Source organism: Trichomycterus rosablanca, chromosome 23 (assembly GCF_030014385.1).
Source record: "Trichomycterus rosablanca isolate fTriRos1 chromosome 23, fTriRos1.hap1, whole genome shotgun sequence".
Classification (NCBI taxonomy): Eukaryota; Metazoa; Chordata; class Actinopteri; order Siluriformes; family Trichomycteridae; genus Trichomycterus; species Trichomycterus rosablanca.
In genome coordinates, this window is record NC_086010.1 from 12,782,184 (window position 1) to 12,796,591 (window position 14,408).

The 14,408-nt window shown below is 36.3% G+C and overlaps 1 protein-coding gene across 1 annotated transcript in view; it reads left to right on the forward strand.

Moving 5' to 3' along the window:
* tmem145 (transmembrane protein 145) overlaps nt 1-13,812 on the forward strand; it is a 47,178-nt gene extending 33,366 nt beyond the window's left edge. Inside the window, exons 11-15 of the mRNA XM_062985872.1 lie at nt 1,624-1,717; nt 3,393-3,565; nt 3,674-3,794; nt 5,118-5,303; nt 13,302-13,812. Coding sequence (XP_062841942.1) covers nt 1,624-1,717; nt 3,393-3,565; nt 3,674-3,794; nt 5,118-5,303; nt 13,302-13,529 — 802 coding nt within the window. The 3' untranslated portion in view covers nt 13,530-13,812. The remainder of the gene's footprint in view (nt 1-1,623; nt 1,718-3,392; nt 3,566-3,673; nt 3,795-5,117; nt 5,304-13,301) is intronic.
* The last annotated feature ends 596 nt before the right edge of the window (nt 13,813-14,408 follow it).

Below are 14,408 nucleotides of genomic sequence, written 5' to 3' on the forward strand. Positions count from 1 at the left end.
TTAGAACAAAAGCAGATCATCAGTTTGTCAACTAATGTGTGATAAAACAATTTAAATGCTTAAAAAAAATTGTTTCTCAAAAAAGATGGGAATGGATTTGCATGTATCTCCCTCTATAATACATAATATCTTCAAATGATTTAAGGAATTCCAGAGTGTAAAAGGCTAGGGCTCAAGTCTAACCCGAACACCTGTGATCTCCAAACCCTAAGACAGCATTGCATCAAGAACCATTTGCTGATAGAACCACAGGGGCAAGGAATTACTTATAGCAAATCTACAATACGGATTATATTCCACTTTAAACTTTACTGTGCAAAAAAGAAGCCTTATGTTAACCATGTCTAGAAGCGACATCAAGTTCTCTGGGCTCTGAGACATCTGGGATGGACCATCACACAATAAAAACTTTTTGGTCAGATGAATCAGTATTTCAGATTTTTTTTTAAAGAAATGGACACTGTTCTCGAACCAAAGACAAAAGGACCACCCAGACTGTTATCAGCAACAAGTCCAAAAAACAGGGTCTGTTATGGTATGGGGCTGTGCCAGTGCCCTTGGCAAAGGTAATTAACATCTCTGTGATAGCAGCATAATGCAGTTTGTTAGGACTTTAGAGCAAAATATGCTGCCTTTGAGACATTTGGGACGTCCATGCATTTGTTAACAAGATAATGCAAAGCCACATGCAACACACATTACAAAGGTATTACTGCGGAAGAAGAGAGTATGGGTACTGGACTAGCCTGCCTGCAGTCCTGTCTTGTCCCCAATAAAGAATGTGTAGAGAATTTTGAAATGAACAGTGTGACACCAACAACCCCATACTGTTGCACATTTTAAGACATGTTTGCATTTCCATATGGGAATGTGCCACAGCTGTTTTCGAATTTGGAGATCCATCTGATGTGAATAATTATTGGGAAATTTCTGTTATTTTTACTACTGCCTAATTTTTTGAGTTAAATTAATCAATTATTACAATACATTGATCTGTTCAATATTTTATCTTCATCCTAATCCTGTTGTCTACCACCACAGCACTTCTAAAGATCACTAATGATGTATTCTCTCTTTTAATAAAGGCCAAATCACAGGTTCAATTTTTATTGATCTTTCCTAGACTTTTCATATGGTTGATTGCTACCTCTTCCTTGATAAGCTTTATTTTGTTGGCTTATCTCAAAATGCTCTTTTGGTTTAATCATCATAACAGATGTCAATTTATGTTTTTAAGGCTCTCAGTCTGATTACTTAATTCTTGAAAACCTTGCTCCACAAGGTTTCATGATGTACTTAATATTTAACTATAGAATACCAATGATATTGACCACATTTTTATAAATGAAATTACCTTTTAGATGTGGTTCCTTCTTAAAACGTTTCCATTGTCTTTTCAAGATTCAAATGTTTTGCTCTTTCTGGAAAGCAGACATTCTTATCTGACTTTCAGAAACCCACATAAATTGAGATAATCTTAAACATAGGGCATCTGGTACTTCCTAGATTAATAATTCACGGTGGGTGCATTTTTGTGTTTACCTATAGATTCTACACTTTAGACAAAGTAACCTAATATTTATTTATTTTGTAAACTTTAACAGAATGTCTTATTTGATTTAGAGCGAGAATAAGTCACAGTGGCTCCATCAAGCTATCCATCTACATGACCGTCTACACAATTACCTATATTATACTCTTCATATATGAAGCTGAGGTAAAAAAGATCTACAATTCGCCTACACACTCATTTAACTGTAAATTGTATATGTTCAGCTTACGTAAAATATATGACAAACAACAAAATTAAGAAACATGCTTAAAATTTACAGAACAGTGCCTTAAAGTATTTAGCTCCTATATGCATATTTAAAATATATATTGATCTGTATAGTTGTACATTATGTCTTATTAAAAAATAAAGGGCCAACTCAATTCAATAATTTAGTAAAAACAAAGTACTGTAAACATAAAAGTATTTGTAGCCCTAGTGATTGTAAAACATCTCTTTGTTAAGTGTCGACACCTGTGTAAAATATTCAGGCTGTTTTTATTTACATTACTAGGATAAAAAGACCATGTGAGGTGTGTCAGTATGGCAAAGATCGAACAAATTGAAATTGTTTCAAAGGCAAGCACATATCAGTTAACTTGTAAACTTACATCCAAAAAGTACAAACCATACATCAGAGTTCAGTTGATAAAAATACCCTACTACCTAGATCAGGCCACTCTTCTAAACTTACCTAAATGTAAACTAGGGGTAGTTTATTGATCCAATGCACATTGCTAAAGTAATGCTAAAGTAGGATTGATTTAAATTGACATGCTAAAAATCTACATTCTTAAGCGGCTCAGTCAAATCCTTCCTGCCAGGACCTTAGAATAGGCCAATATTGTGGCTCAGTAAAGTTCTGAAGAAACGGGATAAATATGTATGAATTGTTAACATTTCGTCTTGTTAAACAAATAATGTTTTTTTCATTACTAATTAAATGTTGTTGATTGAAAATTCTAAGTAATCTGAGTATTTAGTTAAATTGATACAAATTTGAGTTATAAATAGTTGGTAATTTTATGACATTATTTATATGACAAAAAACTAGGGGCTGACAGCTTCACAATAATTTACTGTACCGTTAATAAGTACAGTAAGACCCTTGACTTAAATCTTTAATTATAAAATAATTTGTTCGTACGTTAAGTTGAAAAAGATTGCTTGTAACCCAAAATGTTCGTATGGTAAACAGTTGGTAACTCAGGGGTCTACTGTATATACATAACTAACATAGTAAACTCAATATTAAGCCTTGGTTATTACTTTAAACTACATCAAACTGATTTAACTTTTCATGACTTAATAGTTAATTATACACTGTTATTGCAATACCAATTAACTGTTTATACATGTCTATGCATTAAAATGTTTATTTGTAATGACTTTATTGACCTGATGAAAAATGTCTGAATCTTAAATTTGAGAACAGGGTCTAGCATAATAAGACACCTAAATATGTGAGTGTTAAAGAAGGCCTTTGTTAACTTTTTAACTGTGTAAACTGTTTCCCCACAATATTGTGTTTATGCACACAGTATGATTGTGTTCCTAATATAATGGCTGCAGTGTGTATATTTTTAGTATTTTTAATGCAATTTTCTTAAGTGGGTTAAATAATTTAAAAAGTCAGTTTTAATTAGCATCATTGTTTTGGTTAAGCCCAAAAGGGTTTTTGTACTGTAAAGTACATTAAAGTTACAGATGTGTAATGTGTACCTTACGTAATACAGTTCAAGTGAAATGCATATAACTATCAAGCGGTACATTTTATATTATTTTTTATTATCAATGTTACTTAACTTGATTTAATTCACATTATACAATATATTTGTAGTTTTTTGATCCAGGTCAGGTACTTTATGCTTATGACAGCCCTGCTGGATATGGGCTGATGGGCCTCCAGCTCCTTGCATATGTCTGGTTCTGCTATGCAGTACTTGTGTCACTTAAACATTACCCAGAGAAACAGCCATTCTACATCCCTTTCTTTGCTGCCTACACTCTCTGGTGAGTGTAAGAGTTCAACTACTATACTGCATTTACTGTACTTACTAATAAGCAATGTAAATTACTTTACAGCAGTAATAATGCATTTTTAATAAACTTTTCTGCCAGGTTTTTTGCTGTACCAGTGATGGCACTAATTGCCAACTTTGGTATATCTCGATGGGCTCGGGAGAAGATTGTAAATGGCATTCAGCTTGGTATTCATCTTTATGCCCACACTGTCTTTTTAGTAAGTTTTTTTTCTAGCATTGTTCATTTTGTGATGCACTTGCACATTGAGGTCAGTGTGAGCTAACACTGAAAGTACCTGTGCAATGTTAAATTTTGATATTAAACTATGATATTTTATACATCAAAGTTTTGTGACTTTGAGCGCTGGATCATGTGATATTTTGGTTAGGTGTGGAGTAGGACCTAACAAGGTAGAAACATTAGTGCAAGTATTGCTAAATGCTTAATAGTACGAGCTAATTTCTCATTGAGCATTCATACTAGAATCAAGAGAACATACTTTACAAAATACAAACCCCATTTCCAGAAAAGTGTCTAAAAATGCAATAAACACTGAAATCTGCCATTTGTTAGTTTACCTTTGTTTAACAGACAAAATAGCAAAAAAATATTTTCAATGTTGGCTATGTCCATTATGGTACCAATTATGGTTTCTCTAACAATACCGCCTTAAGTGTCACCACTATGATTAACAAAGACAAAGCTATGGAACTAGGAAAGTGCAAGAAAAGAACACAGAACAAAGGACATGGGAAATTTGATGTTGTGCACGGAACTGAAGGGCAGAGGCTCTTTTGAAGCACTTTGATGATGTGCTCTAAACCTGGGAGTTTCAGGTGTTAGTGCTGAGGTGACTGGGAAACGTAGGTTGTTATAACTGGAGTACAGCATTTGACATTACTGACCGTGATATTTATTACTTGGAGGCACAATTGGTTTAGTCAATTTATGCAACAGTAATTACTGAATAACAAGTTAGCCTAAACAGTTGCGATATGCAGTCATACAAAGTTCCTAGTCCCATGTTACTCTCCCTTACACATACTATAGGCTTTCTTTTCTGTGTTTACGTAACATGGTTATAAATTTATCCAGATTTAAAGCACAGTATTACATGAGTATAAGATAGGGGTAAAGCTTAAATAAATAAAGCTTAGACAGGTAACACTTACTTCTTAATTCTAATTTGAATTAAAAAAAAAAACTTTTGTTTGGTCCAAGTCTCCTCAAAATAAGATGGTTGATTTAACCCTTGTGCATGATAGTTATTTTGTATAGCCAAAAGCTACAGTTAGGAAGTCCATGATGCTGGTCTGTTAATGTAAATGTTATGAAGAACAAATGCTAGCAGTCCTAAAGCAGTTTAAAGCAGATTTGTTTTCCGAGTTTTGTCTTTTAAATAAAGTCTGTCAACAATGAAGTATATTTGTGTCAACCTACATCAGCCTTTTAAGTCTATAGCAACTGAACTCAAGGGAAATTGCAATTTTTACTGAGTCTTTTCTTTCTGTCCTTTCTTTTGAATAACTATTTCCTTTAGGTAATCACACGTCCATCAGCAGCCAACAAGAATTTTCCCTATCATGTGCGAACGTCTCAAATTGGTATCCTGCTGTCGAGCCCTGAAGAGAAGGGCACAGAAAGTTTTCCACATCATGCTTATGGGAACAGCTCCTTTCTGGAAGACTCCCAACCTAACTTCACTGAACTCTTCTCCATCCAGTCAGTAAGTCACAGCAAAGTAACAGGAATTCCAGCTTACTTAAATAAACATATTGACAAATGTTTTCCCCCCACAATAAACCACATATAGCAATAAATGTAATGGATTTAATCTTGTTTCATTAAAGATTAACTTTTGGTTTTCCATCTTAGGAGAGACAAACTCTTGGCATATTACCAAGGTGATTTACTTAGTATGGAACAGCCATTTAAAAATAATTTCAAAAGCTGTCAAAAAAAACTTCTGACTGCTTTTTCATCTGTGAATAATGTGGGAATAGCTTCTGTTTGGGATTAGGCTTATAAAGGACCTCTTTTTTCAACCTATATGATGCAGTCTTTGTAGCATTTTACAGACAACCATTAAATGTATTCATTGTGCTAGAAAAAATTAAACACTGTTTGTGGTTTATAATACATATAAAGACACTTCAGTTGGTTTCAAACCAACCCAAACAAAACCAAAGTTTGGCCATATTTTAAAAGCTAAATAATGTTACGAGTGAGATTCATAAAAGCAGCTGCTGTTTTCATTAGGTAGGGTATAGACAGTATGCATGTTATATGCATGTATTATTAAGCCCAGTTTGGTTTATTGTCATGATGATTACATACATTCTATTACCATTACTTAACAGATATACTCTATATGGAGAAAAGAATTTATATAGAATTTATGAGGTCAGACAGTCATGTGGGACTAGAGGGCCTGGCTTGGAATCGCTAGTTCATCCCAAAAGTGTTGCTGTGTTCACTGAGGCATAGTCATGCTGGAACAGAAAAGGGCTAAACTGTTTCCCAAACTGTTACCACAAAGTTTGAAGCATACACTGGAACCAAGGGGCCTAGTCCGGTCCCTGGAAAACAACTCCACAGTTTTGACCAAACTTTACAGCTGGGACAATGCAGTCAAAATAAAACATTCTTCTTGCATTTGCTGAATCCAAACTCATCCATCAAAGTGCCAGTTAAAAAAAACTTGATTCATCATCCAACAGAACACATTACCATGGTCCAGTACAGTCCAGAGTCCAGTGATGGTGCGCTTACACCGCTCCATCCGACGCTTAGCTTTGTGCTTGGTGATGTAAGCTTGTAACGCACAGTGTTGGTGATGTTAGAGGAGGTTTGGAAATCTGCAGTTATTGACTTGCTGTGGTTCCTAAACGCTTTGACTTTTTAATAACACCAGTCACAGTTGATCATGGAATATATAGGAGGGAAGAAACATCACAAACTGACTTGTTGCAACTTTGGCATATTATTACAGTACCCCAGTTGAATTCAGTGAGCTCTTTAAAATGATTCATTTTTACACAAATGTTTGTAAAGGCAGACTGCATGGCTAGGTGCTTGATTCTATGCACTTTTGGCAATGGGACTGAAAGAAATGCCTGAATTCAGGGATTAAGAGGTGTGTCCCAACACTTTTGTCCATATAGTATATGTCTGTAGGTATGCAAGGTATGCAATCAGTTGACTTTGGTATTTCCTTCCATCATCACATTACTATGTCAATGTTTTAAATCACTTAAATTAATAGGTGTCCATAATTAAAAGAAAATTGTACTAGGTCTCATCCTGAAAAATTGCTGTGTTAGTGTACATGGTATTGGTATTATGGGGTGCCTTTAGACACCCCAGGTGAATTGTCAGGTAAAGGTGCCCTTGTAAAAGCTTTAATCTGCAACACCCCGCCAACACACACACACACACACACACACACACACACACACAAGCCTTTTCTTTATATACAGTATAGGACATGTTTGTGTGTGGGTGTGTCAAGTCCACTCAAATTTATTTGTATAGCACTTTTTACAGTGGACATTGTCTCAAAGCAACTTTACAAAATCCAGGACCGACAGACCAAAAACCCAGAGGGCAACAGTGGCATGGAAAAACTCCCTTAAAATTGAAGGGAGAAACCTTGAGAGAAACCAGACACCGCAGGGACCCCCAACCTCCTTGGGTGGCCTGGAGAATAATTTGAATGAATAGGATTTACACAACACAACAGGGGTTTGGTGGAAAATGCCAATAATGAAAAAACACAGAGTTTCTTAAATTTACTTTGACTTTTATTTGATTGCAGACAGGATGAACCTGAGATATTTCATGTTTTGTCTGCTCAACTTCATTTCATTTATTATTAAACATCCATTCCTGCATTTCAGGCCCGCACATTCCAAAAAAAGTTGCGATAGTAAAGCATTTACCACTTTGTAATGTTGCCATTACTTTTCACCACACTTAAAAGACGTTTTGGCACCGAGGATATCAAGTGATTTAGTGTTTCAGGTTTTATTTTGTCCCATTCTTTCGGCAAACACGTCTTAAGATGTGCAACAGTACGGGGTCGTCATTGTCGCATTTCCTCACATTCTCTATTGGGGAAAGGTCAGGACTGCAGGCAGGCCAGTCCAGTACCTGTACCCTCTTTATTTGCAGCCATGCCTTTGTAATGTATGCAGCATGTGGTTTTGCATTGTCTTGTAGAAAAAGGCATGGACGTCCCTGGAAAAGATGATGTCTTGAAGGCAGCATACAGTCATGTGAAAAAGTTAGGACACCCCATGAAAACCTTTGTCTTTTTGAACATATTTAAACATATGAACATTTGAGCTTTATGTGAACAGTGCTGAGTGATAGAGCTTATATAACTAAACAAAAAAAATTAATTTCTTTTAAACACAAGTTGTAAAATGTAATGAACAATAATGGAAATTTATTTTGAGGAAAAAGTTAGGACACCCCCACAATTATTACTACTTAAAATGTCTAAAATTAGAATCAGGTGCACCACATCAGCTGCAATGATTAGACCATGGTTAGAGGACATTGGAGTTTTATTTAAACCTCAGACATTAGTTTGGTTTGCTCTTGATTGTTGAAGTGACTGGTATCACCATGGTGAGATCTAAAAAGCTCTCTGAGGCCTTCAGAAAGAAGTCTGGGAGGGGATTTAAAAAGATCTCAAAACAATTAGAAATCAGCCATTCCACTGTCCGGAAAATAATTCACAAGTGGAGAACATTTAAAACAACTGCCAACATGGCCAGGTCAGGCCATCCTAGCAATTTCAGCCCAAGAACAGACCGCAAGATGTGTAAAGAAGTCTCCAATAATCCTACAATGTCATCATGGGACCTACAGGTAGCTCTTGCCACAGTTGATGTCACGGTACATGCATCTACCATCAGAAAGAGACTGCACAAGTTTGATTTTCATGGGAGGTGTGCAAGAAGGAAACCCTTGCTGTCAGGGCAAGACTAAAGTTTACCAGAGAACACCTAGACAAAGACCAGGACTTCTGGAACAATGTGCTTTGGACAGATGAATCCAAAGTTGAATTATTTGGGCACAGTAACAGAAGACATTTAAGCAAAAGAACCTCATACCAACTGTGAAGCATGGAAGTGGAAATGTCAGGGTTTGGGGCTTCTTTGCTGCAGCAGGGCCTGGCAAGCTCTCCATTATAGGACCCAGGATGAATTCCTTACTGTATCAGAGGGTGTTTGAGGAAAATGTAAGACCATCTGTCCAAAAACTAAAGCTGAAGAGGAAGTGGAGCATAAAGCATGACAACGACCTAAAACATTCCAGTAAATACACCAAGGAATGGCTCAAAAGAAAAAAATGGAGAGTTTTGGAATGGCCAAGTCAAAGCCCGGATCTTAATCCATTTGAGATGTTGTGGGGTGATTTGAAATGGGCTGTGCATGCAAGAAACCCCTCAGACCTCACACAGCTGAAGAAATTTTGCATGGAGGAGTGGGAAAAACTTTCTCACAGTCAATGTCAGAGACTGGTAGGTGGTTATAGGAAACGTCTAATTGAGGTTGTTTCAGCCAAAGGGGGAAATACCAGCTATTAGGGCATAGGGTGTCCTAACTTTTTCCTCACAATCAATTTCCATTTTTGTGTTTAAAACTTGTGTTTAAAAGTTTTTTTTTTTTTTTTTCAGTTTTATTTGGTTAAAGATATGGTAATTTGAGATTCATTTGAACAGTACTGACAGATAAAGTTTATATGTTTAAATATGTTCAAAAAGACAAAGGTTCTCATGGGGTGTCCTAACTTTTTCACATGACTGTATGTTGCTCTAAGATCTCAACTTTTCTGCATTAATGCTGTCATCACAGAAGTGTAAATTACCAAGGGCACTGACACAGCACCATACCATGACAGACCCTGGCTTTTGGACTTGTTGCTTGTGTCTGGATGGTCCTGTTCGTCTTTGGTCCGGCGTCCATTAAAAAAAAAAAAAAAAACCTGGAATGCTGATTCATCTGAGCACAATACACGTTTCCACAGTGTGATGGTCCATCCAAGATGCCTATAAGCCCAGAGAAGTTGACGCCACTTCTGGACATGGTTAACATAAGGCTTCTTTTTTGCACAGTAAAGTTTTAAGTGGCATTTGTGCATGTAACTCTGTATTGTAGTGCTTGATAAAGGTAATCCCTTGCCCATGTGGTTATATCAGCTATTGTTGAGTGGAGGTTCTTGATGCAGTGCCATCTGAGGGATCGAAGATCACGGGCGTTCAGCTTAAGCTTGCGCCCTTGGCCTTTACGCACTGAAATTCCTCCCGATTCTCTGAATCGTTTGATAATATTTTGCACTGTCATCATTTTCTCACACATTTGTTGACAAACTTGAGATCCTCTGTCCATCTTTGCTCATCAAGGACTCAGCCTTTCCTGGATTCTGCTTTTGTACCAAACCATGATTACAATCACCTGTTGACATCACCTGTTAGGAATCTACGGTGACCAAGAAGTGCAAAACAAATTAACATTTTAGAAAACAAATTTTAAAAAAAACTAAAAAAAAAACTGAAGAGCTGAAACACTTTTACCAATGCCGAAACAAATTTACAAACTGCCGATCTGACGGAAAGGGTAGGTACAATACACAGGAAGTGCTTGTTGCTTACCTGCTGTCAATCAAACTGTTTCTCAGGGGTAAAGTGAACGGAGTTTGTGATGGTAACGCTAAACAATAGTGATGTGCAGATAAAGCCTCAATAAAGCATTTGAAGCTTTTTCCTGATTGTGCTGAAAATACTTGAGCGGGGGAGGAGGGGGGGTGGTTAGGGTTGCACCTATAAAAAATATAACGGGTCTTACACCGTCATGAGAACATTATCAAAATGTTTTATTTAGGGTGTTTAACATATACAGTGGGGGAAATAAGTATTTGATCCCCTGCTGATTTTGTAAGTTTACCCCCTTACAAAGACTTGAACAGTCTATAATTTTTATGGAAGGTTTATTTTAACACAGAGAGACAGAATATCTATTTAATTAAGGGAAATAAGTATTTGATCCCCTACCAACCAGCAAGAATTCTGACCCCCACAGACCGGTTATGTGCACAAAAGGCACACAAATTAGTCCTGTCCCTGTATAAAAGACTCCTGTCACAGAATCAGTTTCTTCCGTTCAAATCTCTGGACCACCATGGGCAAGACCAAAGAGGCGAGTGGAGTTGATGCCAAAGAGCTCAATTTTGGTCTCATCTGACCATATCACATTCTCCCAAGCTTTCTCTGAATCATTCAGGTGTTCATTGGCAAACTTCAGACGGGCCTGTACATGAGCCTTCTTGAGCAAAGGGACTTTGCGGGCACTGCAGGATCTCAATCCATTACGGCGAAGTGTGTTACTAATGGTTTTCTTGGTGACTGTGCTCCCAGCTCCCTTGAGATCATTGACAAGCTCCTCCTGTGTAATTCTGGACTGACCTCACCTTTCTCAGAATCATTTTTACCCCACGAGGTGAGATCTTGCATGGAGCTCCAGAGCGAGGGCGATTGACTGTGATCTTGTATTTCTTCCATTTTCGAATGATCGCACCAACAGTGATCTCTTTCTCACCAAGCTTCTTGCTGATGGTCTTGTAGCCCATTCCAGCCTTGTGCAGGTCTACAATCTTGTCCCTGACGTCCTTTGATAGCTCTTTGGTCTTGCCCATGGTGGTCGAGAGATTTGAACGGAAGAAACTGATTCTGTGACAGGAGTCTTTTATACAGGGACAGGACTAATTTGTGTGCCTCATGGGCACATAACCGGTCTGTGGAGGTCAGAATTCTTGCTGGTTGGTAGGGGATCAAATACTTATTTCCCTTAATTAAATACAAATAAATTTATAACTTTTATTTAATGTTTTTTTTCTGGATTTTTTCTTGATATTCTGTCTCTCTGTGTTAAAATAAACCTTCCATAAAAATTATAGACTGTTCAAGTCTTTGTAAGGGGGTAAACTTACAAAATCAGCAGGGGATCAAATACTTACTTCCCCCACTGTATTATTTTCATTCTTAATAATAATAAGTAAGAACCATATTTTAGGCAAAACAACGCACTCTGCCCACTGCGCTACTCATACAGCAGTATATTAAACAGATCGTTATGCTGATAAAACTGCGCACACACCGCGTTACTAAGAATAAAAGCGAATACTACTTAATATAATAACCTAACGCTATCTAATTCCCACGGTAGCAGCAGTTTCCTTCTGTTTCATACATATCACCCTGTCTCCCATTGACGCGGCGTTTAGTCTCTAAATAAAGAACAATTCTGTATTTTACGGGATGGTTGGCAACCCTAGTTTGACTGTCTCTTATATAGTCAGTGAGATAAAAGGCAGCACCAAAGCTTTGAATCAGTCCCGCACATTCCTGCTGGTTCAATACAAGCTCCTATACACTGAGTCGAGTGTTACAAAAGTGAAACAAGCTTCAAAGCCTCGGTATCAAATGTTCCGTCCCTAATAAACAATGTTTTGTCCATTTTGTGTTAATTATTTCAGCCAGTTGGCCGCTTTTGTTTTTCTTGTGGGAATTTCTTAGATGTTTAGAAGAGCGGACGGTAGATAGAGATGCACAGGCGACGTCTAAACGTCTGCACAAACAATCTAAGGACTTCCCACAAGAAAAACAAAAGCAGGTCAACTGGATAAAATGATTTCCACAAAATAGACAAAACATTGTTTAGCGTTACCATCACAAACTCCGTTCACTTTACCCCCGAGAAACAGTTTGATTGACAGCAGGTAAGCAATAAGAACTTCCTGTGTATTGTACCTACCCCTTCCGTCAGATCGGCCGTTTGTAAATTTGTTTCGGCATTGGTAAAAGTGTTTCAGCTCTTGTAAATTTGTTTCGGCATTGGTAAAAGTGTTTCAGCTCTTGTAAATTTGTTTCGGCATTGGTAAAAGTGTTTCAGCTCTTGTAAATTTTTTTTTTTTTTTTCATTATGTTTTCTAAAATGTTAATTTGTTTTGCACTTCTCGGCCACCGTAGGAATAACATAATTATTTTGTTTTTTCACCTCATTACTAGCCCTAAATTGCCCTCGTCACAACTAATTTTGGAATGTGTTGCAGGCCTGAAATGCAGGAATGGAGGTATATTAACAAATGAAATGAAGTTGAGCAGATAAAACAAATAAAAGTCAAAGTACATGTAAGGAACACTGCATTTTTGTTTTATTTGCATTTTCCATACTGCCCCAACTTTTTCTGATTTGGGGTTGTAAGAAAATACTCTTCCACCAGCTGTGTGTTTTTTGTTTAATTATTCTAGAAACTATAAGTATAACCCTGCACCTTGTGAATGAAGTTAACATGTTACATTTTGGGTAATATCTATAGCCTTTTCGAACGTGATTATAAGTGGATCATGCTTATTTTCATACTGAATAGTTAAGTCTTCAACAGTTAAAGCTTTTTTAGTTGATAATTAACATAATTTGGAAAGAAAATCAGTAAATTCTTGAGTAAGGACCAGGAGGTCGATAAAGCATTGACATGGTAAAAGACTAATGGGAGAAAATATAAAAGTGTTTGTTTACAATCAAAACATGATTAGTATACAAATACATTGAAATAATATTAAATAACATTTACATAATTTAAATAATTTTGTAATTTAGTGTTTTTATTTGAGCATGGTTTCTAATTGTTTTTAATTGTGTTTTCTGATCATCAGATTCCATCAAAAACAATAATTGAGGCAGGGGGTTGGAAAGGACAGGAGCTGGCAATCAACAGTGAGCAAAAGATCATTACAACAGGAGCTGACTTACCAGCCACAGTTAGCCAAACTCCTTCTCCCACAACACAAAAAAACTGTGATATATCTCCTTCTAGACTATGTCCTCACTTTACAGAATATTTCAGTATGCACAGCAGAGAATGGGAGGGCTCTAAAGCGTAGTGAAGCGAACATGGGATTTAAAATTAGGAAATACTAAGTGTCTGGTTTTCTGCATTAAGTAACTGCTGTATTTGTGAGAGAAATCTAAAATGTTTTTCATGTAATAAAGATTAGCAGCAAATCTATAACTGGATCAAAAGTACTTAGATCCATAAAAAGCAATAAATATTTAAGCAAATTAAAAAAGGTTAGGAAAACATTTTTGATGAACAAACCATAGAATTAAGAAGGAATTGTAATTAATATGCATTTTAAATCATGTCAAAAATACATAAAACTGTAAATAACTTAATAATTTAGTGTCCTGGCAGTTTTTAAAAAGTGTTTGTTTTGTTTACATATTTGTCAGACCAAAGTATTTATTGCAGTGAATGATAACAGTTTGGCAAATAATTTCATATTACTGATGTTGGTTGTGCATTACAGTTTTTTAATGTTCTATAAAGCACCAGATGCAACTTGATATAGCACCAGCTCTCTCATTTAAATCATAATATTGCCTATTAGCGCTTATATAAATTACATAAACATATTTATGCACAATTTCAACAATCATATTATTAAATAATTCCTGTCAGAGCATATGTTTTACAGTTTTATTTTTTGGATGTTTGTATGTTTTGACAGCTTTGGCCAAATTAAACTGTGTAAACCTTAGCAACAAACTAGTTTAAAAATTACAGGAATTAGCCAAGTATTGTTATAATAAATTATCATCTAATGACAAACACACACTGTGTGAGAGTAATTGGAAAGAAACCCTACCTGCTACCTCAGAAGTCATTGTCTAAAGTATGCAAAACAAGCTCTATATTAGCCAGAATTATTTTAAAAAGTGCTGTGGCTTGATGAAGTAACAGTGGAACTTGGCCATAATGA